General features: G+C 46.6%; 1 protein-coding gene across 1 annotated transcript in view; it reads right to left on the reverse strand.

Moving 5' to 3' along the window:
• dnah9l (dynein, axonemal, heavy polypeptide 9 like) overlaps positions 1–24,474 on the reverse strand; it is a 61,428-nt gene that overhangs the window by 8,340 nt on the left and 28,614 nt on the right. The window contains exons 43-72 of the mRNA XM_036540016.1: positions 24,196–24,346; positions 23,639–23,770; positions 23,379–23,552; positions 21,574–21,778; positions 20,892–21,057; positions 20,612–20,714; positions 19,837–20,076; positions 19,222–19,383; positions 18,197–18,390; positions 17,615–17,777; positions 16,504–16,627; positions 15,483–15,625; positions 14,505–14,666; positions 12,980–13,213; positions 11,602–11,748; positions 10,981–11,094; positions 10,562–10,705; positions 10,237–10,419; positions 8,586–8,687; positions 6,496–6,630; positions 5,481–5,654; positions 5,022–5,257; positions 4,261–4,383; positions 3,958–4,162; positions 3,289–3,453; positions 2,097–2,237; positions 1,836–2,006; positions 1,280–1,402; positions 767–960; positions 435–583 (exon numbers count right to left, since the gene is read on the reverse strand). Coding sequence (XP_036395909.1) covers positions 435–583; positions 767–960; positions 1,280–1,402; positions 1,836–2,006; positions 2,097–2,237; positions 3,289–3,453; positions 3,958–4,162; positions 4,261–4,383; positions 5,022–5,257; positions 5,481–5,654; positions 6,496–6,630; positions 8,586–8,687; positions 10,237–10,419; positions 10,562–10,705; positions 10,981–11,094; positions 11,602–11,748; positions 12,980–13,213; positions 14,505–14,666; positions 15,483–15,625; positions 16,504–16,627; positions 17,615–17,777; positions 18,197–18,390; positions 19,222–19,383; positions 19,837–20,076; positions 20,612–20,714; positions 20,892–21,057; positions 21,574–21,778; positions 23,379–23,552; positions 23,639–23,770; positions 24,196–24,346 — 4,859 coding nt within the window. The remainder of the gene's footprint in view (positions 1–434; positions 584–766; positions 961–1,279; positions 1,403–1,835; positions 2,007–2,096; positions 2,238–3,288; positions 3,454–3,957; positions 4,163–4,260; positions 4,384–5,021; positions 5,258–5,480; positions 5,655–6,495; positions 6,631–8,585; positions 8,688–10,236; positions 10,420–10,561; positions 10,706–10,980; positions 11,095–11,601; positions 11,749–12,979; positions 13,214–14,504; positions 14,667–15,482; positions 15,626–16,503; positions 16,628–17,614; positions 17,778–18,196; positions 18,391–19,221; positions 19,384–19,836; positions 20,077–20,611; positions 20,715–20,891; positions 21,058–21,573; positions 21,779–23,378; positions 23,553–23,638; positions 23,771–24,195; positions 24,347–24,474) is intronic.

Genomic DNA, 24,474 nt, shown 5'->3' on the forward strand with positions numbered 1-24,474 from the left:
CATCACTGCAAGCAGTCAGACGCACACCTACAGCTATAATTCACTTATGCAGAGAACACAGTGTCTCTCCTCGTTGGTTTTACATAGTTAATTTCATCATGGGGAAAAAAACGGTAGATTAATAGAATTAAATATCTGCTAAAAGGTACGAGAATAATTTAATTATTTCACTACAAATATGAATATGCTAATAAATTAAGGGAAATACAGTAATGACATCTCATCTTATTATCAATATTAACAAATCCCAGTTGTGTCTGGATTAGGACTCCGGGACATGTTCCGAGCCTGCTCCCGAGATTGCGACGTCGTGCGGCTCCACCTCAGCGTATTTGCATAACCCGCGGTGTGTAACCGCGCGGCGCACCAGCGCTTCATTAAGACGGTGAATTAATAGCGGGACATTCCCTGAGAGTGACTAATGGCTGTATTACCCAGAGACTCCACGTCTTTCAGGGGGTCCACCCCGGGGGACAGGATGAAGAAGACTGGGGAGGCCGGCCCGCTCTCTTTGAAGGATTTGGCGAACTCCGTCTTGCGCCCCTCGGTGTATTTCACACCCAGCTTCTCCTCCACAAAGTTTCTGCAGAGGAACAAAGCCGCACAGTCACTTTGCAAGGGGCTCAGGGGTCGTTAAAGGCCAAAGCCACACACAACATATCAATAGCCGCAGAGGAATACAACCCCATTACTAGGAGCAGCAGCAGCTCTGTTTGAGTGTGAGGAGAAGGAGGAGGAGGAAGAGGAGGAGGAAGAGGCGATGTACCTGACGGCGTAGGTCATCCTGTCAGGGCGGAGCGCCCTCATCATGATCAGCTTCTGCAGGGAGCTCTTACTCTTCCACTCCTGCGGAAACTTCTCCTTCTCCGGACACTCCGACTCCACCACCTTCTTCCAGCGTTTCGGGGACCCCTCGATGTCCCGGTCCAGCCCCCTGAACTCCTCACTGAAGCTCATGGTCTGGGGGGAGAGCGGGGGAGAAGGGAAGCACACTGAAGATTAGCATCCTCCTCTGTAGCGATTACCTTTCAGCTTGCAAATGCTATGCTGATGTGTAGCAATTCACCCTGTGGTTACGCTTATGTTAGACGGCGAAAGCTGGGATTATTAATGAAGCACAAGGTTTTTGTACATGAAAGTGTGTCACTACTCGTCATGATACTGGCCTATACATCTTCTCTTTCATTGAAAAAGTCCCGTGAAAATTCACAACACCTATCCTCCATTTGAATTACTGTCAAAGAATAATTGGCAGACAGACTCCAGTCCCAAGATCCACCTTGATAGCGCTCCACGCTGAGTTGGACAGGAAGTCCACAGGGCTGACATAGCTGTGGTCGATGTTGAACCTCAGCAGGAAGTCCAGCTCACGCACATCAATCTCTTTACTCATGAGCAGGAGCTGCAGGTTCAGACAGAGTGCAACACACACACACACATATCAGTTTCAAGGTATGAGGGCACCTGAAATGACTTTATCCAGAGGGACATTTATACAGCTGGATATTTACTAAGGTAATTCTGGGTTAAGCGCCTTGCCCCTGAGTAGAGTAGCAGTATCCCTGCTGGGAATCAAACCAGCAACCTTTTGGTTAGGAGTTCTGCTCCTTACCTCCTTCCCACCATGCTACACTGTTATCCTTCAAAACCAGTTTTGGTCACTTCCAGTAAAATAATATCAAGCTGGATGAATCCACAAACACACAAGCTTATTTCATGAACTACACCGTGCTACACTGCTGCCCCAGACTTAGGCAATATGGCGGACGTAGGAGAAATGGAATGGTGAAATGGATATCGGTGATGTCACAGAAACACTCAGGTAAAGACTTCACCTGGAAGGCCAGCTGGGAGGTAAAGGTAAGCTTGTCCCTCTCGAAGAGGCCGCGGCTGATGTAGTTGAAGCTGGAGAAGGTTATGCAGTCGATGAGGATATTTACCCTCTTCCTGACATCGTCGGCGGGCTCGGCCTGCTGCACAGCCTTGTGAAACACCACATTAAACGCCTAAAGAGGAAGAGGGAAATGAGCACCCGGGCCCGCAGGTCTCACCACAGGCTGCGAGAGCAGGGCTGTAGCACGTAAATTAAATCTTACCTTAAGTGAGAACTGGTACATTGGATTGATTTTATTGAGATCATTCATTATGAAGTAGAGCAGAGAGGCTCTTACAGCCACGGGACGATAGTGCTCACGTGCTTCATTAATTTTTACTTCATTAACTTTTGCCTCCAGAACCTACAACACAGAATTCATTGCTGTTCATTAGTCAGGAGCACTGGTCATTGGCCAGCAGTAATCAAATACAACCTACGGCAGTATTCAGGAGAGGTTATGTGACAACACATTCAGACACATGCACGTTCACACACACATACGAATCCTCACACACGCATACAGACACATTCACACACATGCTCATACACACACACTCACGCACACACATTCACACACAAGCGTACACATGCTCATACCCACATGTTCTCACACACAGACGTGCACACACACTCACGCAGACATAAACATGCTCATACATACACACAAAAATTCACACACATGGCTGCTTTACAAAGTTCATTATGTTCTTCAGGTCAGACCTTGGTTACAACATCCGTCTGGAGGTCAAACGTCTGAAAAAAGCTAATCCCCATGAAAGACCTTTTAAAGTTACCTAGTAACAGAGATGATCACTATAAATATATAAATATTCTCTTGATATGTTTTCTTTTCTAGCAATCCTGCAGTCATAAAAATGGTGATTTTTAAAGGCTCTAACTGCATATAAAATGTGGTCTGGCTCAGTCAGTAGAGCTTCAGATGTTCCTTCTGCCAAGTTTCCAGCAGAAATGATCCAACAAGGAACATGAGAGCCACGCCATGCCTTATTATTCTACACAAACACTCTCTGCATTTAAGAGGTTTGTTCAGAAGTCAAAATGATAACTCATTGTCAGGTGAACTTAACAGGCAATTTACAGAGGTAATCAATCACAAGTGACAAATGTTCAGCCATACCATTTTTAATGCCACTCGGTCTTGTGCTCAGTGTGTGTGTGTGTGTCTGTGTGTCTGTGTGTATGTATGTGTGTGTGTGTGTGTGTGTGTGTGTGTGTGCATGTGCGTGTGTGAGTTAATTTGTATGTGAGTATAAGTGGCTGCTCTCCAACACCTTTAAATGACAGACGTCATATCGATCACATCTCCCCTTTAATTCGAGCTCTTGATGAGAAGCATCAGTCAGACGGCCGCACTGACAGTGCTTATGCTGGGGGTGGGTCACAGCCCGTACCTTCATCTCAATCTCGGCGGCCGTGTGCTTGGTGGTCTCCAGCTTCTCCACTAGCAGGTTGTCCCCCAGGAAGTTGCTCTCCGCAGCAGAGAGGCGGGTCAACAGCTCGTCCTCCAGCTGCTTCAGCTCAATCTTAAAGTAGTTCTGCTGCTTTGTCAAATCAGACTGCGAACCAACAATAGCAATTTGACCAATCAGAACAGTAGATATAGAGATATTCTAATTAATGCATGTACTTAATTCAATTAATTCCCCTCAACAAGAGTCATTAATTAATGGTCAGCCTCCATGGTAATATCGCTTCGTCATTATCATTGCTATAAATACCCAGAATATAGTTGCAAATGCAAGATTTAGAATAAATGAGGATGGTAGGATGAGGGTTTATTTTAGAAACATTTTGCAAGTGAAAAGTGCTAAAGCCAGCTCGATTGCTTTATGTCTGTTCCTTTTTTATCTGCAGAGAGACCTCAACCTTTCAGAGACTCTCTCCTCCCCTCCATGGATCATTTGTTTAACATTATAGTCTTTAACCCAACAATATCAATCAGTCACGAAGGCACCTGATCATGGTCCCCTGCCATGAGCTTCTCACTGCTCTCATAAACCCTGGAGGGGTGAGAAGAGGAGCGCATCTCTACGGGAGGCAGTGACTGAGGGAAGGCCCACCTTCAGGTGCTCCAGGTCCGGCCTCTCCAGGTTGACCACCTCGGCCAGCAGCTGGTCCTCCAAGCCGTCGCGGGTCACGGTGAAGTTGATGAGGGTGGTCTGGGCCTGGATCTCAGGCTTGTAGTGGGGGTTGGCCAGCTTGGTGTGCAGGATGAGCCGGAAGTCCGGGTGGAAGTAGCACTCCTTGTCCCCCACCTTGATGCACCTTCGCGGGGAAGAGAAGAGAACCGGATACGCAATGAAGGCTGTTACTGCAAAGCGTTTGGAATTCAGATTCAAACAGAGTCCGCCGTCCTGCATTACCTGCCCTTTTTGATGGTGTGTCTTCCCAAGAGGGGGTCGAGCACGGGGTCGATCGTCTCCTCGAGGTTCTCGATTAAGACGGGGTGCCCCGACACCACCGCTTGCTCAATGACGTCGACGTACCTGCTCAGACACACACAGTCAGTCCACAACTCCCTGAGATCAGAACCACTCCAATGTCTGATTGGACAGTGCAGGAAGAGCACTCGGAGAGCCACAGATATGGACTGGCAACATAAACACTGTGATATAAATATTTGTAACATATATACGGGATGAAATCTGTTTCCATACGCTTTATCAAACTTTAAAAAACGACACCTTTAAAAACATTAAAAAGCAGGTTTTTTCAATGTATCACTGCAATGTAAAACTGATACAAACACCACAGTGATATAAGGAATGGGCTTAGATAAAATAGCCCTGCTTGATCTGTGCATCACTACTCTGAACCATGAAATTTACTCACATTTTAAGAATGTGAGAAAAAGGGTAAAATGGGCTTTCAGATGCCTTTCAGCTCTGAAGAATAGCTGTGAGTTATGATAAAAGTTCGTTCCTTTTTTAAAATAGCTCTAAAACTGACCAGGTCAGTCCCCTCACCATGAAACGTTTCTTTCAGCCTGTCAGGAAAAGTAATGAAAATAAAGAGGATGGTCAGCTGCAGGGTCAGCTCTGACCCCTCCCCGGCTCCTCTGTGACCTCTGACAGAGGTTGTCACGCTTTCGGCCCAGCCGTGTCATTGGGTGACGCTCCCTCACCCTTTCTGGCCCAGGCTGATGACCCTGAGGTCGGCGCCGTAGCGGATCTTGATCCACTTCACGCCCTGCAGCTGCGGGTCGATCAGCAGCGGCCAGCGCTCGCAGTTGGTGAGGATGGTGCCGTTCTGCGTGGACATCTTGTCGCTGGGCAGGCCCTCATTGTTCCACTTGGCGATGGTGGCGTCGTCCGTCAGCATGGAGATGGGGTCCAGCCCTTCCGTCATGGGAATGGGGATCTGACAGCAGTTTGGGGGGCATTTTATGAGAACCAACCTTCACTGTAAACGCAGCAATCAAACAAACTTTTTTCACATCAAAAATAATTGTCCTTGTGCAAGAAATATGTGACCATTGGTACACAACCACCAGATCATTGGTGCACAGATCTGTATAATCATGGGACTGTGTGTTTCCTCAGAAAGGCTGATCCAGGGTGAGGGAGCAGGCTGACAGGTGTACCTTCTGGCTGCGCAGGTAAGGCATCCACAGGTGCTCCACCAGCTCGTGACGGTACTTCTTGGAGAAGGAGCCGGCGTAGGAGATGAAGGCCGAGGTCAGCAGCACGTCTCCACACAGAGTCTTCTCCTGCTCATGGTACTGAGCCACCGAGTGTGCCCAGCGCACATTCTCTGACTGAAACACACACACACGCACACACACACACGCACGCGCACGCACACACACACACACACACACACACACGCACACACGCACACACGCACACACACACACACCAGCATACACACCAGCATATGCACACACACGCACACACACACACACGCACACACGCACACACACACACCAGCATACACACCAGCATACACACCAGCATATGCACACACATGCACACGCACACACACACAAAACACTACATCAGTTATCCACAGAATTAGAATTACAACTTCATTTCACAACAGGCAGAAAATAAACTGGATCAACAGCCCAGTGAACAAAGTACAGATAATAATGCTCTGCTCGTACAACACAAATGAAACCGTTCTGGTAACCACGGAGCAAAGAGCAGAATAATATCAGCAGCAAACTGCTTGGGAAATTATTACCTGTGGTCCCTGTGTTATCAGATCTTAATAGCATTTCCGGGATACTCTCCTCATATCAAAATACCACCATTTTAATTCCCATTTCTGTTTTTTTTTTTATGACAGCACCCTGTCTAGGTCAGGAAGAGATTAGAGAAATCCACAAGTAGCAAACATAAGATAAAAAAGGGTTGAGATAGCACAGAACAACAATTTACCAGTTGGAAACATGCTAACCGAAGCTTCTCACCTTCATTAACTACAGCTCTTCTCAGATGGACCTCTACTTTTTTTCACCCTGTTTTTATTGAGTACCATGCATTAACTATACTAATGGACTCAGTATTTATGAATGAGCAGCTCCCTGACTGTGTGAGGGCGTGGTCACTTCCTGATGTCACAGTGATGTCACACGGCTGCCGGCTTGACCTCACCTCCAGGCCCTTCACCAGTCGGTTGGCCAGCTCTATGGTCTTGTTGGTCCTGTTCACCTCGTCCTGACAGCGTAGCTTCTCTGCAGTGGCCTTCTCAAATGCGGCCGTCAAAGTGTCCAAACTGTTGTCCAGCTCCTGCAGCAAGGATAAAGTGCATCATGTAGGACCAAACCAAAACGTCATTATTATAGGCAGCGTAGCACAGTGGTAAGGAGCAGGGCTCGTAACGGAAACGTTACTGGTTCATTTCCCTGCTGGGGCACTGCTGCTGTACCCTTGGGCAAAGTTCTTAACCCAGAAGTGCCTCAGTAAATATCCAGCTGGATAAATTGGTAACAACGTAACCAATGTAAGTCACTCTGAATAAGAGTGTCTGCTAAATGACAATGATGTAATGGCACCGATGCTCAAGTTCTCACTTCTAAACTGAACCTAGATATTTGTTATTCAGCACCTCAAGGGCAATATGCTGTTAAAGAAACATAAATCCCCTTGCTGCTAAGACAATTTAAATGACATTAAATTTTGTAAATTCCAAAAAAAAAAATTAATTAAAGCCTGGAGCTTGGTTGCTTAACCAGACATCCTTTGGCTGGTTAGATTTTGATGCAAAGGAAAAGTCTGGCATGCTGATTAACCCCCCCCCCCCCCATGTTTCAGTCTGTCTCTCTCTGTCTCTCTCTCTATCTTTCTTTCCCTCTCTCTCTCCATATCTTTCTTTCTCTCTCTCTCCATGCCCCTCTCTCTTGCTCTCCATCTCTCTCTCACCCTCTCTCTCTCTCATCAGCGTAGAGAACGAAACACAGTAAAAGAAAACGATTAAACACCAAGCTACACTTTTCACACAGCGCCACTTGATGCAGTTTTTGACATCGGAGGGGTAATGGCCTGAGGAAATGAAGCCATCACTACACCGCCCAATACCACAGAAAGAAGCCGTTACCATTTCCAATGCGGCTGGATATTTCAGTTAGGCCAGCAACAATGACAATAAACAGAACAGCACAGCAGCGTAACAGCCCTCAGCTACTTCCACTGCGGCTGCCAGGTCTGTCTGGGCTGGGCCCGGATCCTCTCCTCAGCCGGCGCACTGCCTGGGTGACCGGTCCAACCTGGCCTCACACAGCCCGGTCCAAACAAGGCAAAGTGCAGCAGAGTTTTGCTGCCGCAGTGATCAGAGTCACACGGCTGTGGGGGTGGCTAGCTGAGCGGTGCACACAGATCAGCTTTAATTGTCGCAGGGCCTTATTGCCACTGCCAGTCAATCAGAGCCTTTGAATTGGGGAAAATTTGCTCTGTTCATTCTGTTAAATGATGTATCCAATTAAACGTGTTAGAATTCATGATCTTCAGTCAAGGTTAAATGAAAGTAGTTACTCCTGTCACCAAGGTGATTAAATGCTGCCTCTATCTGGCACATTTATGTGTGAAATTAAAATTTTGGTCTAAAGCATGAATCTTTATGCACGCCAGTTAATTATCTTGCAGTCCTGCTACATAAATGCCCAGCACATTTGCTCCTAATCACCACGTTCATTTTAAAACTTACTTTCGTCTCCATATTAAAAGGGATTTCAATCTTCAAATAAAATCCTTTTTCATATTCAAAAAAGAGCAGGTTCTTTGAACACCCGACTGTGACGAGGTTCCCAGAACAACATATGCTGACAAAATTAATATTAAAAAACCTTTGATGAGAAATATCATATGTCACTGGGTGGAGGGGGACTCATTTTCCCTTAGAGAATATGCCCTCAGTTTATACATTTAAGAAAATTCTGCTAAATAATCTACAACCTATAGGGCAAACATGATTAGCATAGTGTGTTAAAAGAACAGTTTCTAACTGCCTCCTTAATATTGAAAAAGCATTCTCTTGTAGAAATTTACTCAGTTTGAATGGAGTAGATGTCAGGGTAACTAACTATCACTCAGAGAGAGACTCTGTTTTTAAATATTTGTAAGATCTATAATATTTGTAAGTGTGTGTAAGGAGAGACTGGGTGAATTTTCACTGGGCGTGACTCTCGGCAGCATGTGAGAGGTCCTCAGAGAAGCGGAAGCGGGGACGGGCTGTCCTCCGCACTCACCGCCAGCTTCTTGCGAATAGCCTCCAGCTTTTCCGCGGCCTCGGCCAGGTCGGCGTTGGCTTGTGACAGGCAGAGACGCTTCAGCTCCACCTCACAGTACACCTGGAAAACACAGCCGGCGCACCTGCTCAGTGAACCTCACACACCTCCAGGTGCTCTGCCGCAACAGTGCTATACGCAGCAGGTGCTCCACCTGCCAGCTACCACCATCTACCACCGTACACATAAAGCTATGGATGGCTAACAATGTTACATACAGCAGGAGCAACCATACACATAAATATAAGGATGCCTAACAAAGCTATACACTGTAGGTGGTCTACAACAGAACTCCAACCATACATATTAATATATGGATGGTTAACAATGCTACACACAGCAAGTGCTTCACAACACAACTACAACCATAAACATAAATGTTATGTGTAAGTATAACTACAAATACATACTTTACAGGATTACATTACAACTAATCTGCATCAATGGCATCTGCTGGAGTGCTGGCATAGTGATTAAGGAGCAGGACTTGTAACCAAATGGTTGCCAGTTCGAATCCCCACAAGAGGACTGCTTCTGTACCCTTGGGCAAGGTACTTAATCCCCAATTGCCTCAGTAATATTCAGCTGTGTATATGTATAAAATTGTAAAAACCTTAAATTGATGGAAGTCGCTCTAGATAAGAGCATCTGATAAAATGACAACAATGTAATGTTATGTACGAGACCACAAACTAATCCTGCAGATATCTGAACTCAGACAATGTCATCTAATGCTTCTCAGTCATCATGTTCTTCCTGGAGATGATGGAGGCATCAGAGCAGCAAATGGAAGTGATACTCACATACATCTTTGCAGCAGGACAGGAGTACACAGCGTCGGGAGGAACAAGAAACAAGGAATAAGCACTGTGACAAAAATGAACAATTATGCAAAGAAATTAATTTCGCTCCGGCAAGATGAATCACGCTCAGCGTTATTAATGAGCGTGTGCGCTTGTGAGTAACTTTTCTATTTACCTGTGATAAATGTGATATGCTGGTGAAAAATGTGATGAATAATGAGCAGACACAGGAGATCAGATCGGGAGACATGTGGAGAGGTGGCTCAAAGCTCATATTTCACACCTCCGCCTGATGTGACATGACCATCAGTGATTTCCATCAAATCGTTCAAATGAATTCACCCCCATTTTGATGCAAATGTTACTCAGTGGTGCATATAAGACACTGAAAGAATGCAGGTTTTTGTTCAGCAGGATGACTAAACTTCTTTAGGAGGCAGAGGAAGATGCTTGACCTTTAGCTGTTGGGGGACTAAGCTGGTTGCTCTGTGAAAGATGCTTGGGCTGTAGCTGCTGCTAGGCTAAGTGGCTGGTTCTGTGAAGGATTCTTGGCTTGTAGCTGCTGGTAAGCTAAGCAGTTCTCTCTGTGAAGGATGCTTGGGCTGGAGCTGCTGGTGGACTAAGCCTTTAACTCTGTGAAAGATGCTTGGGGTATATCTTCTGCTAGGCTAAGCACCTCGCTCTGTGAAGGATACTCAGGCTGTAGCTAAGCTATGCTGCTCTGTATGTGGGTGTGTCTGCTGCGAGGTAAATGCAGCCAGCTGTGGGGTGTTGTTGGGGACAGGGCCACGCCCGATACTCGCCCGTACCTCGTGGAAGCGGATGATGTTGATGACCCAGGCGCACAGCCCTGCGGCGGCCGAGGACTTGAGGCGAACAAACTCGGGGTTGAACTCGGGGTCACTCAGGTACTCGTCCCGCACCACCCTCACTGTGGCGTCCGGGATGTGCTCCTTGTCGAAGTTCACCAGGGCCTGCAGGAAGTCGTCCACCTGCAGGGACAGGGGACAGCCCTGTGCTGCGTCACCAATCGACTGACTGTCTAACCATGCCTCACCTGCCCGCAAACCCCCGTCAGACTCACGCCTGGTGTCTGCGGGGCCTTCTCCCTCGCCCAGCCCGGCGTTCCCTCACCTTGCTCATGACCATCTTGGCCGCCTTCCAGCTGCGGTCTTTGGGGATGCGGCCCTGAGGGGCCAGCAGGACGAGCACGGCGGCCGACACGTTGGTCACGATGGCGGGGGGGTTGGGGAAGGTGCGCAGCTCCGTCAGGTTGAGCTGGAGAAGACGCAGGGTCAGCAAGCACAGAGTGAATATGCACAGGGTCAGCGAGCACAGAGCGAATATGCACAGGGTCAGTGAGCACAGGGGTATACAACACACAGTCAGTAGGCACAGGGTCATACAGCACAGTGTCCCACAAAACAGTCAGTAAGTATCGAGCCATAAAGCACAGGGTCATTAAGTACAGAGTCAGTAAGCACAGGGTCAGTAAACACAGAGTGAGGCACAGCTGGATTTTGGTGGAGGCAGAGCCAGGGGGAGGGACACACCCTGTTCAGGGTGTTGAGAGCTGCGTTGGCCGCCTGCAGGGCGGGCTCAGCTTTGGCCAGGTCCTCCTCAGACTCCTGCTGCTGCTTAGTGACCTCGGCCTGGATGGCTGCCACCTGCAGGCCACAGACAGTCACTACACATTCCACAGTCTGCACAGCCTGCTGCTCTCACAAGCACAAACAAAATCCTTTATAAAATATTCATCCTTATTCTACTGCTCCTGCACAAGATGAGACACAAGTAGACCCAGCTATTCCACGACTGTTCTCCCTCTTCTCTCCCATTGCACCTCTCTCACTCTCCATTATATTCATTAATGCAGAAGACTGTGCTCCAAAGAGGTGCCATTATTATTTACTTTCTTATAAGATGCTCCTGGGGAAACACAGTACACAATACAATATTGTTTCATATTTACTTTTCATATGCTGTGTCAGATTTACAATATAAAGCTGTCAGAGGAGAATAAACAGGAGAGAAAACAGAAGTTAAAGAGGAGAGCAAAGAGCTGGAAGTGGACGTTAGACTTATATGAATCCTCCCTGCTCCATGCTAACATGCTAACGTAAGGAAATCCGTCCCCTGCTCTCCCGGGGCACAGCGGGCTGCAGTGCACCCACTCTCTGCTCCTCAGCGTCGGCCACGGCCTTCTCCAGGTTCAGCTTGTCGGTCTGCTGGCCGATCTTGGTGATCAGCGCCTCCGTGTCTGTGTTTCTCTGGTGCAGCTCCACTTCCTGTATGGCCAGCTTGGCCTTCAGATCCTCCACCTGGACGAGAGCTTCATTATTACTGGCTCTGAATATCGCAGGGCCGGCTGACATCACATTTACACGTCACATGAGATAACATTTTCGCAACAATGAACATCTGTTCCTGTTTGCAATTTTTTTCTTAAATTTTCTCAACTTTTTTTCTTAACATCTGAATGGATTGATTGATAGTTTCCTCTCAGTAAAACTACATATTTCCAGTAAAAATGAAATCAACATCCTGACCATTCAGATTAAAAAAACCTGACAGTATCATTGAAAATAACTGACCGGCATTTTGGCTGTTGTGTGTTGTCTATATTTTCTTGTATAAGTAATTCAAAGACCAATATGTGCATGTTTTATCTGGCACATTCTGGCATTTTAGGCATTCACATTTATAGAGCAGCCCTATGTGTTAGTAGATCTAATACAGGCGATTTAGGCTAAGGTCTTACTCATGGGCACAACGGTTGAGTCCTACTAATGATTCAAATCCAGCACCCTTTGATTTAATAGAGTCCAGGGCACTAACCAAGGATCTAGCCCATGTCCCATATGCAGACCGAGAGAGACCAGATACCTGCAGTAGGGCTGATTTAAACAGGTCTCAGAAAGGCAGGGAATAAAAGCAGCCCCAGGCACCCTTCCCTGTAATGTATTCAATTAGCCTGGGTCCCCCTGGAGAGCCGCAGTGCACACCGCTGCAAATGCTGAATATCGCCCCGAGATGCACCCCATGGATGCTCTCATTCCGAGGGCCCTGATTGGAAATCTCACTCAACAGGTCCGCACTTAATTAAACTTCCCTCTCTCTGCCTCCCCGCCACTGTGTCCCGTAAAACGGGGGTGAAACGCTGAACCTGTTTCAGGAATGCAACCGTGATACGGCCATGAAAGAAAATGCACTACAGCATCGACAGTAAGATGCTTAAACAGGGACAGTGCTCAAACCCCCTCACCACACCCTGAAGGCCACACGCCCCACACTGCTGACCTGGTAGGCAGGCCTCAGTCCCCCTCTCCACACCCTGAAGGCCACTCGCCCCACACTGCTGACCTGGTAGGCAGGCCTCAAACCCCCTCTCCACACCCTGAAGGCCACTTGCCCCACACTGCTGACCTGGTAGGCAGGCCTCAAACCCCCTCTCCACACCCTGAAGGCCACCCGCCCCACACTGCTGACCTGGTAGGCAGGCCTCAGTCCCCCTCTCCACACCCTGAAGGCCACCCTCCCCACCCTGCTGACCTGGTAGGCAGTGCTCTGCAGCTTCTGCAGGCCGTTCTCCAGCCTCTCCATCTTCTGCGTCAGCTCCTTCCTCTTCTTGCTCAGCAGGTTGCCGTACAGCTTCATAAACTCCAGGAAGCTCTTGGGAGTGGTGTAGTTGTAATGCTTCTCGTTCTGCTGGTACTTGACACTCACCTCGTTCACGCTGGTGTGAGCGTAGGAGATGAACTCGCTTATTGAAGTCTTGACTTCAGGCTGTTTTAATTAAAAGAGAAAGAGATAAAAACTGACTTAAGAATGTATTGTGAAGGCCCTACATTTTGAATAAATACCGATACTTACATATACTTATATTTAAACATTCTTTTCAACCTAAAAACAGCCCTTTAGTGAAAAAAAAAACAAAATCAAAGAAAAGCTTTGAAGATCATTTGTGTAAGGGCCAGAGGTCACGCGCGGAGCACGAGGCAGTGAGTGTGAACACAGCAGGGAGAATGCATTTCCACGGCTGTCAGGGTGACGGACAGAGAGAGGCAGGTTTCCACGGCCACAGCGAGCTGGTACTTGCACACAATGGCCCAGTGGGAACCTCTCTGTGTGCTAGAGGGGCGGCACAGAGGGGGTGGCGGGGGAGGAGGGGGAGCTGGTCGAGTTTGGGGAGTTTGTCTCCTGGACACACTTGGTTTCACCAGGGCGCTCACCCCTCGTTCATAATAGATGCTAATCTTTCCAGGTCTGACTGATGGCAGGGCCCGTCGCCCTTCACGGCAGCAGGCCCCTGCTTTATCAAAGGATCCAAACCGCCTGCTAATTAGAGTCATTTCTGCCGCCATGAATTATTTATTTCCATTGTAACTGATCGCGGGCGGTGGTGATGCATTCCACCACACCCAGTGTTCACACAGATGCGCATGCCACAACAAGGAGTTCATAAACTCCTGCTGCGTGCCCCTGGGTTGGTGGTGCTTTGGAGTGGGAGGGGAGGGTGTTAAGGGCAGGAGGGTGATGGTTTTGAGATGAGGTTTGAGAATGGGACAATGCAGTGACATTATGTTTATGCTACAGATAACAGACCTCTTCCTGGTTAGTCAAGTTTACCACAGTACAATCCGGATGAAGTCATAAAATGCAAAGCTCTGTGCAGGTTGTATATGAACTAAATTACAACACAGCTGCAGTTTTTTGTCTTTCAAAATACTGACAAAAAAAGCTTATGATGAGTTTAGTATTTTTAGTACATTGATGAGTTTTCCCCCAATCAGAAATAATAATGAGAAAAGGCTTACGATGTTACGAAGTTTTGATGAATAGCATATTTTTTACATCAGAATTAATAATGAGACTAGTGGGCACAGTGCGCTTCACTGTACACATTTTATCTGTAAGAAAACATTGCCATAAATATGGGCTTCTGTTCTGTAACCCCTAAAACCAAACACGGTTTATTATTCATCTATTAACTCTTTATTAACTGTGTTTTCTTATATACGAATTTGCCAGTAAATGTTGAGCTGACACAGTGATAGGTACAGTAGCTGGAACTCACCTCCAGTCCGTCTATTTTCTCGATGAAGGTGCCGCTGACAGACTGCAGGGCCAGCTGGGGCCAGGCGTGAAACCAGTCGATGGCGGTGCAGTTGACCAGGGCGGGAAACTTCCTGGCCCGGGTCCGCAGAGTGAAGCCCACGGGGGAGAAACAGAGGACAACCTGGGAGACGCACACGGAGAGATTCGCATTACAGCCCGCTGTGGCAAATCAACTCTAACGGCTACAGCTGTAGGTATGTCCTACAGCACAGGCTACGCCGTCCACAGTGGAACGGTCTGCCGAGGGTCTCATGGCATTGAACTTTTGTTACAAAAAAGCAGTGCTGCAGCAGTCGCATGCCGGTTTGACCTAAACGCACTCAGTGTAATGAGAGCGTGTGGTAAGTGATTGACGCTGTGCTACAGTGTTCTAGAATTCAAGGACAGTTAGTGGAGCTGACAGGCATTCAGACATACAGGACTGGGGTTAAATGTGTGTATCACTGTGTACATTTACTCGTCAGCCTTTTTGCAGTATGTTATCAGAGACAAACTATACACTTAAAAAAGTATGTAAATCTGTATGCAAATCTGACAGAGTTTAAGGTTCTGTATTAAAGCGTGTTGTTGTGCAATAAAAACACACAGTTTATAGCAGCTAAATCTATTCAGCAGGAAAAAAAATGTGTTTACGCTCAGGGAGTCAAGGAGGGCAAATAATCACTAAATTATCATCTTACAAAAACTATAAACTAACAAGCAAATAAAACAGTAATTTTGTGCATCAGGAACATTCTTTAAAATTCCATTCAAAGCAGTTTATTGCTTCCAGTTTCAAAAAAGTTTGAATGCCACTAAATTCCTAAACTAAAACTGTTTGATGTCAATTGAGGTGAAATACTCGTTAATATCCACCTATTTTGGGCCCGTACGGATTCATATTCCCGCCTTTTTGGCTCAGTAGTGCACCAGCAGGGCTGAGGACACTGGGACTGACCTTGAGCTGCCTGCGGATCCGGTCAATGAAGAACCGCCAGCAGTTCTCCCTGGTGTCCAGGAGTCCCAGGCCTCTGAGCTCCATGCGGATGGAGGAGACCACCATGTCTACTTCCTCCTCGGTGAACAAGTCTGGAATATCGCCTAGGAAACACAGCACACACGCACACACAGGATGGCGGGGCAATCCTGTGACCTGAATTTTCCAACAAGACAATTAACTTCCCTTTTCCTGGGTGGCAAACTAATGACAGCACCTCATAATTTTAGACAGTGTGAGTGACAACAGATTAGAACGTGTGTTCCTTAAGCATACGTGTAAGAGTAAAAGCACTCGGGGTACAGCAAATTCACCCCAAAAATTGTATAATACTCACGTATATAAAAATCAGGATGGGGTTGAGCAGGTGGTCCATTCAAGGTGACAAAGTTTCTGCTTGTTATTCGTTATGCATCATAGTTTTTGTCAAAAGCTTATATTTACAAATCACTGTAACATGGGTTTTGTTCCAAAAGACATGTTATTTCCACCCCTGCAAAGGTCAGCCGATTGTAATGAGAATCTATTTCATTCCATTTCACCATTTAAAAGGTAAATCAGCCTTTCATGGCAGGAAAGGTGAGGATGCTTTAAACAGAGGTCTCACTCTTTACAATAACACTTAAACTGTTCTTTTGTGTGGCTTTCTCAGCCGAACAATGCCAAATTATATCTGGGGGGGGAAAAAGAGCTTTTTATAATGAATCTCACATTTACTGATTGCAAATAATTACGCCGAGCAGCTTATTTCCCGCGAGTCGCAGAAGGTGACTTGATATTGGCGGTGCAGCTCGTGTACGTGTTTGATCCCTAACCTGCGTTGATGAGGCCTATTCACTGCCGCGCTGACCCGCACTCTTTCCCTGTCTCTCAACACTTCAGGGTGATGAGGAGCGTGTTTGTTCAATTTTTAAGGCAGGGTGTGATTACCGCAGACCCCCGTCGACCCCCCCCCCCATCCCCCCCTCGCCACCGCGGGTACCTGAGGCCAGCATGTCGTTAATAAGGACCAGGAAGCGCTCGTCAGGGACCTGAGCGTCGGTGTGGAGGAAGACTGTCCCGATGTTCTTGACCCCCACCTTCAGGTAGAGGGCGGCGATGTCGCTCTGGTGGAGAGGAGAGCAAAGACAGGGTTCGGGATGGAGAGAAACGGGTGCACGGTCAAAAGGGGGGAGGCACTGCAATCTCAGAGGTCAGGGGTCATGAGTGAGAGCCCACACACTGGGGTTCAAGATCATGTGACCTTGGCAGGCACGGTCTCTTCAAATACGAGTGCTGGCTCATTATTTGTAAGATCCACTCAAATGTTTGATTTGTAATTATTTTTGAGATATGGCTAATTACAGCATTTGTCTTTAGCCATGTTTGTGTCAACCAAGGCTTCACTTACAAATTTGCAAGTTTTTCTCAGAGAGACCTGAAGAGCAAAAAAACAAATTTCGAATAGCACAATACGCATATCAATAAGCATATAAAGAGCACAAAAATAGTAAAACACAAACTTTGTTTTAGAACATCCAATTTCAACATGATGCAGAAACAAAAATGAATTAAGATTCAAACATGGACTTTTTTGCTCATCTGTTACAGTAATTCAACTGGAAAATACTTTTACTGTGTCTTACAAGAAAGCTGGCACATATCATGCCAAAGCTTAGCTGATCTCGTTCAAAACGTCCCTGCTTGCAATGCGTCAGATTTCAACAGTAGATACATCTTTCAAAGTCTTACCCTGCTGTCTATATGATCAATGAATATGAGTACTACATAAAGTAGGGTACTATATAAAGCAAAAATGGTAACATTACAAAAGGTACAATTTCTGACAGTAATGTACAAGGCACAAATGGTTACAGTACAGAGGGAGGTACAGCTGCTAACAGGAATGTAGGAGGCACAAATGCTAACAGTAATGTATGAGGGACACATGCTAACACTGATGTACTGTATGAGGCATCAGTGCTAACAGTAATGTAGGAGGCACAAATCTATTTGTAATATATGAGGCGCAAACGTTAACAGTAATGCATTGGGTGCAGATTCTAACAGTAACGTATGAGGCACTCATTGGTGGGAGACACAGCTCCTCCTACCCTGAGGTCGTGGATGCCGTATCCTTTGCGCAGAGTGATCTGGAAGACCTCTAGGATGCTGAGGAAGGCGGCAAGGCGACAAAGGCTCTGTTTCCCGCTCCCTCCCACCCCGATCAGGAGGGCGTTCCCGTGAGGGGCCTCCAGGATGCGGCTGATCCGGCATCTGAGCAGACGGCCAAAACGCACGACACGTCAATCACACGGCACGCGGCACACAACACTGTCTAAAGCACCAGCCAGGGACACCATACAGACTCCAGGCCCGGCACCAGGAGAAAATGCAGAGGGCTGCAACTGTAATCCACGAGGGGCACAAAAAGTTATAAATACTTTGTAGACATACTGTAGATATAAGGAGACAACTGGGGGTGCACTGAGGTCCATCTGGGGGAGCAATGAACCCCTAAGCACCCCCATAGCACTGGGCCTGTATCATTCCCACCTTTACTGTCTTCACATTACACATGTTGGGCATTTTCAAACAGGTGTGAAAAAGCTGTGAAATTGGGCCTTCCTCCCTGTACATGCTGAAACGCATCCCATCCTGTACTGGCTTTTGCCGATGCGTTAAACGGGACCCACATGTGCTGCATGGCCTCCTCGAACAGCACCAGGTTCATGACGGCGTGCAGCTCGTTGTAGTGCTCCAGCGCGTCCGTCAGCGTCTTGTGCAGCTTCTCCCAGTCGGACACCCGGGAGTAGCGCGGCTCCCCCACCCCGTGGGCGAAGTGGCAGTAGATGAGCGGCTGGTGGATGAAGATGGACTCGTCTATGCTCTGTGAAGGGGGGAGGGAAGCTGTGAGGTGTGTGGTTATAACCTGCAGCTGCACATGTTATATAACCTCTCTAATGCAAGGCAACAGTGTGGCGTGTTGGTCAGGAGCAGGGCCGATTAAAAGGCTGCTGGTTTGATTCCCTGCTGGGGCACTGCTGCTGTACTGCAAGGTACCTGCTGTACCTCAGTAAATATCCAGCTGTATAAATGGATAAAATTCTGAGCATTCTGAACACTGAATGTAAGACTGCTAAATGGCAATAATGTAATGGAATAAATGTAACCATATTATTAAAAAGTACACATGAACAAGTACTTAAAGACATGTTCTTATGTCAAATGTCAAACTAACACCAATTCATCTGCATATTGAACAAAATAAGAAGAATATGGAAATATGTAATTTTCTGACCTAATCATATTACTTGTTTCAACACAAATGTCTTTTCAAGACTCTCAACATGGCAGGAATGCAGCACATTCTTGTCTGCTTACAGCCCCAGCAGACACTGACAAGAAACAGCACTGTCCAGGTACACCAGTAACTGAGTAATCTTCAAATAATAATTACAATAATACATTTTGATAAATGCCACAGTCTTCTAAAGTGTAATCATAAAGTATGATACGGTTTGTTATAAGATTATATTTTACATTCTCTTTGAATATTGGTTGCCATAGTTTGGCAGGTTACGCCGTAGCTGGTGTTCTAACATCTTGATCCATGTGCCCCTTTTTAAATTTGAGCACCTGGCCCTCTGGTAAAGGTCTCTGCACGGCCCTGGTGATCAGGGTCATCGGGTCGTCACTGTGCGGAGGCTGCCGTTCTCACCTCGAAGTACCGCTTCCCCGTGTCCAGGAGGATTTTGTTGAACAGCTCCACGTCCTTCTCCTCCATCAGCTTGTCGGAGTAAACCCTGGAGGACTCATGCAGCCATAAGTGCACCAGATCGATGGGGTAGCGCACACACTCCGGGAGGGCGAACAGGATTCCCTGCGGGCACAATCACAGGGGATTACCGTGCCGTTAGCGCGGTGTGTGATTTACAACAATCAGATTACAGCCCGTCGCAAACCTAAATGGTGTATACTCCAGAGGAAATCATCATCGGCTGGATGCAAATGGTATCTGAAGTGCTGCTTTCCTGTTTTTTTTTACTTCTTGTGTAGAACAGCTTCTGCTGCAGTTATAGCATAGAAAAGACTGGAGTGCCCGCATACAGAGTGCATGGATAAGCGCTGTGCGCTCATACAGTTCTGTGTTAAGGACTAGACTGCAATGTCCCAATGCCGTTTTACTCAAGAGAGTGTAACTGAATGGAGCTTCTAGTCAAGAGGCACAAGGAGACTCTTCCACTTAACGATGAACAAAATCACAGCTTGCGTGTGCATGCTACTGTAGCTTGCATGTTGCTTTCATGGAACGCAAATATCTCTCAAACGGCACCTGGAAGATATTGGACAGGTCCCGTAAGTTGAAGATGTAGTGGAAGCGGATGGCGGTGGGCAGGAAGTTCTGGGTCATCTTTTGGTGCAGGCATATGGCAGCCTGCACCAGGGTCCCCACAGACCTGGTGACCCCGTAGCTGAAGCCGCCCTGCTGGAAGTGGGCGCTGAGGATGCTGCTGTAGATGGTGGCCAGTGCCTCCGAGCCGGGGAAGTGCACCGCAAACACGGAGAAATGCCTCTGAGAAAGGGGGAGTGGGGGAGGGGGGAGGGGAAGGGGGAGTGAGGGTAAGACAGACAGACTTTGACTTTTAAAAGTCCTTTATTAGAACAAGTAATTCCAACAAAGGGTTCTGGTGAAAAGTATTGTCCGCATATTTCCAAGAAAGGAAGAGACAGGAAAACAAAACAAAACATGTAAAAACCCAACAAATCCAGCCGATATACAAAGAAACATTAACCAACCAACTGCATGTGGGCTGATGTAACCAGATCCTGATTAGCACATTATTTCCATTAGTTCCCAGCATGTTTCTCTCAGAGAGTCATGTCCCATAACTCCCTCTAGACAGGCCCAAATATTACTGCAGGGCTCTGGCCAAAGGGTGTAACTCCTTCATGGGGATTGTGGTTGTTATGATTATCATGCCCTATTCACTGTTATTCCACACATACTAATACGGAGGACAAAGGAAACACAAACCGACAGGAGTGTTTCTGAATATATGAATATATAAGCGTGGGAAGCATCACTCCGCAATATGGGTGCTATTTACCTGCAGTCTGGGATTGACTGAGAAGCTCCCCGCAGCAGGATTCATACAGGTGATGTACTGGCAGTTGTGGATCTCCTTCAGAGCCAGCTTCTGCCGGTCGTACCTGAACAAGGAGCCCATTCTCAGCATGTTTCCATAGTGAAGGTATTCAGGTAAATGTGCCATTTACCATCATGTGAAACCTCAGGTGAGGGTTTTCTGCTCACGGATAAATCTGTCCGTAACACATCAAGCACACAGATACACGCTGTGCTCGGTGCCTTTGTCGCTGTGTACTCACCAGTGGCTGTAGTCCAGGTGCTGTCTTATGAGAGTGTGGGGCTGGACCGTGCCGTACGCATCCACCTCTGGCATGTTAAGGTCATCAATGAAGTAGATCAGCCTCTTAGTGCCAGGAGGGGCAAAGTTTCTCCCAGCTTTCTTTTCCAAAGGTTTCTCCAGAACACCTGTTTACAGCAAAAAAACGATCATTTCTTTGACTCCAACATGATGAAAGCAATTATTACCTTATTTTAAATACCTCATTTTAAAGTCTACTGAATAACTTTTATCTTACAAAAACAAAAAAAGACATTATTTACATAATTACCTGTTTAAAACTATCAATTACATTGAATTGTATGAGGGAGTGTAATTGTGCACATAGTCCTTTGAATTTATGATAATTCGGAAATTGAGTAATTATAGATTATTTGTAAACCATTAAACATATACTTAATGGAATTTATAAATAAGGAACAGATTCATCTTTAATTCAGATCAGATTTATCGAAGTATTTAAGACCATATTTTAATACATCAGTTGTGTGCCTCTAAATCAGAAAGTAAATTAAATTGTAATTTAAATAATTTACTGATTAAAATAATAAGTGGAAAGGTGGACCATAAGAAAGAGGAAAAGCTTTGCAGGTCCTGCACGTACATGGCAAAAGCTGTATCAGTCACAAAATGGGGGAACTCACGCTGCAGCATGGCCGAGGTGGTGTAGTAGTTGAAGGGCACTTTGGCCACCATGTAGTCCTCCTTCAGCTTGGACACCTTGTCCGACACCAGGATGGTCTTCCCCACGCCAGCGTTGCCCACCAGCATGACCGGCTTGCCCCTCTGCAGCAGCAGGTCCACGAAGTAGGTCAGGCAGATGGACTCGGCCGAGTGGACCAGAACCGTCTGGAGAAGGAGAAGAGCAGAGGCCCCCCATCACCGACCAGACTCACAGTGATGTACATCACAGAGACGATACTCTCTGCTCATACTGAGGCTGTCAATCAAACTCATGATTTCAGAAATTCATGCTCAAATACTAATCTTTTGGGCTGAACATAACAGTGTCCATGAATAATAAAACTGTAGATAAATACTACTTCAAATTAATATTCCACACCATTCCCTAGAATATGTAGGTTATACTAGATTATACCTAATTTGTTCATAAGCCTTGACCAAATTACCTTTATTCACAAAACACATTCATTTACAGGCCTACATTCCACTCATCGTGGTAAGACTAATTTTGCATCAATACTTGATGGGAAGATTTGGAAGGCTTCTGGTAATGCACCCGATGGAGCTTTCTCAGTGGTGATCTTCAAATGGAGAAAAATGAATACACCAATAGCACGGATTCTGTCAAATGCCTCATTACCCACTGAGTTCAGCACGATAGTGGAAAACTGATATACAAAATTAATAAACGAACGTAAAGAAAGCAAGAAGGATCCTGCTCATATAAAGAGTGACAGTAAGGTCAGCATAAATGTCAGATGCAAGAATCTAGCACCAACAGATCCGGAAAAAGCGACCCAACAATGCAGACATATCCACAAGGAGACTCCACTAACACTACACTGAGGCTACACTGAGACTACATCGAGACTATATGGAAACTACACAGAGACCTCCCTGTAAACCTTTCATCAGCCTCCAAATGCATTTTTTTTTTGCACTAAAACGCTGCAGACTCCCTTAACCCCCCCATGCCGAGAGGAAAGAGGCTAAACGGGCGTGGCACGGCTCCCTCTGACTGTCTCCTGACATCACCATCGCGCTCGCCCGCCAGGTCGGCCCCCGCAGGGTTCGGGAAGGGACTGTCAGGAATAATGTGATGGAGGTGGACTCCACCCGAGGAGCTAAATTGTAGCCAGAGGGATGACATTTTTTGATTTTTAACCATTACACAGTTTTTATAAAGCCTCAGTCAATTTATTTTATTTATTCTAATGAGGAGCATTAGGAGCGCTGTAGCGCGCCGCGGTGCGCACTGAACGCCTCGTTAATCACACTTTGCAGACACTCGCAAATCAACTTCTAACAGCGAGCACTGAATCAAGGGCAATGAAGCATGCACTCCTTCACAATTTATGATCTTTCAAATTGCATCTTTTCAACCATTAAATTGCGAGATACCATAAATTTTTATCTTCTCCTCTTCAGTCTCGTTATTGATTCTGTCCTGTGAAATATAGGAAAGCAGTAAATTCGGGGCAGTTAGACAAAATTTAAGCCTTGTCTTCAGAAAAGAAACTGAATGGCACGAGGAAGGCTGTTAATTTGTCATTGAGAACAAATACCAGGAGCCATAAAACCCAAGATCTCAACAGGGATTTAACAGAACAGCTCAGCCAAGACTGCAGTCCTCTACAACCTTGAAAGTCTGACTCCACTTCTCCTGAAGCGTTTAAGCACCTTGAAGGCCCTTTTTTTTTTTTTTGCGCAGGCCATTTTTAAAGATTAGGGTCCCTGCGTGTGGTGGAGCGAAAGTACAATTCACCTGCAGCGGCGCGTCGGGCTCCAGCTCGAAGGAGGGTGTTTTGTCACTCCAGGGGGCGAACTTCTTGGTGTCGGGGTCGATGAAGTAGTCGAAGACGGTGCCCTGGGAGGGGAACTTGACCGCCCTCATCTCCTTGGACCACCAGCGGCTGAACTCGGACCGATAGTCGATGAGCTGGGGGGAGGCACGGAGCTGGGGTAAGAGCCGAGCCCCCCGCCAAATCGACACACACCGGACACACGTGCCCGAGGGGCACTCACGTGGTCCTGGAAGAGGGCGCCGCCGAAGGCCCAGACGCAGGCGAAGACGAAGTAGATCTCATACAGCTCCCGAGGGGAGTCGGGAGGGGTGTTCTCCAAGGTCAGCAGGCAGTCTAGCAGGGAACACAGGGTCTGGTAGAGGAAAACGGAAAAATGTGCACATTTTAATAATAGACCTGTTTATGCATTAAAGGTTAAAGACATACACTCGATTGTTAACCAAAATGAAACTAGTCAGCAAATTCGTTCCATAACTGTTGTAAACTTGGTCCTTTCAATGTCTCAATAAACTCCACTTAGAGCAGAAAGATCTAGTTCACTTAACACATGCAATACTTTGGTGCATAGATTTGGGAAAGTACAGTGATTCCAGCTTCTCTCACCCAGCAACGCTGAGAGTTAGCCACTGAGCTCACCAGGAACAAACAGAAGTTTGGCCAAAGAACCTTTACTCTCAAAGTAAGATGCTCAACTCCAGTGGGGGACCGCGGAAAGTACACAGAATTCTGAGTGAATGAAAAAATGAAAAGCTGATGAGAACTAAAAGCCCTACTTACCTGCACCATACTGTTTTCAGGAATTGGCGTAATTGTTTTCAGATTACATCTCACTTGCTCCAAGCAGTAAGGAACGTACTTGTCGAACAATATAGTCAGATTAGCTCTTTCTGATTGAGCATGTCGAGTATCAATCCAGCTCGTTACATACCTGAAAAAGAAACAAAAGCACTGCTGAAGAGACCCAATTACTGCCATAATGCAGAGAGAGACAAAGCAGGTCGCTGGGCTCCTGGAGGAGAGGAGGTTTAACACTTTCGCACCACGACCACAACACAG

This window comes from Megalops cyprinoides, chromosome 11, assembly GCF_013368585.1.
Source record: "Megalops cyprinoides isolate fMegCyp1 chromosome 11, fMegCyp1.pri, whole genome shotgun sequence".
Lineage (NCBI taxonomy): Eukaryota > Metazoa > Chordata > Actinopteri > Elopiformes > Megalopidae > Megalops > Megalops cyprinoides.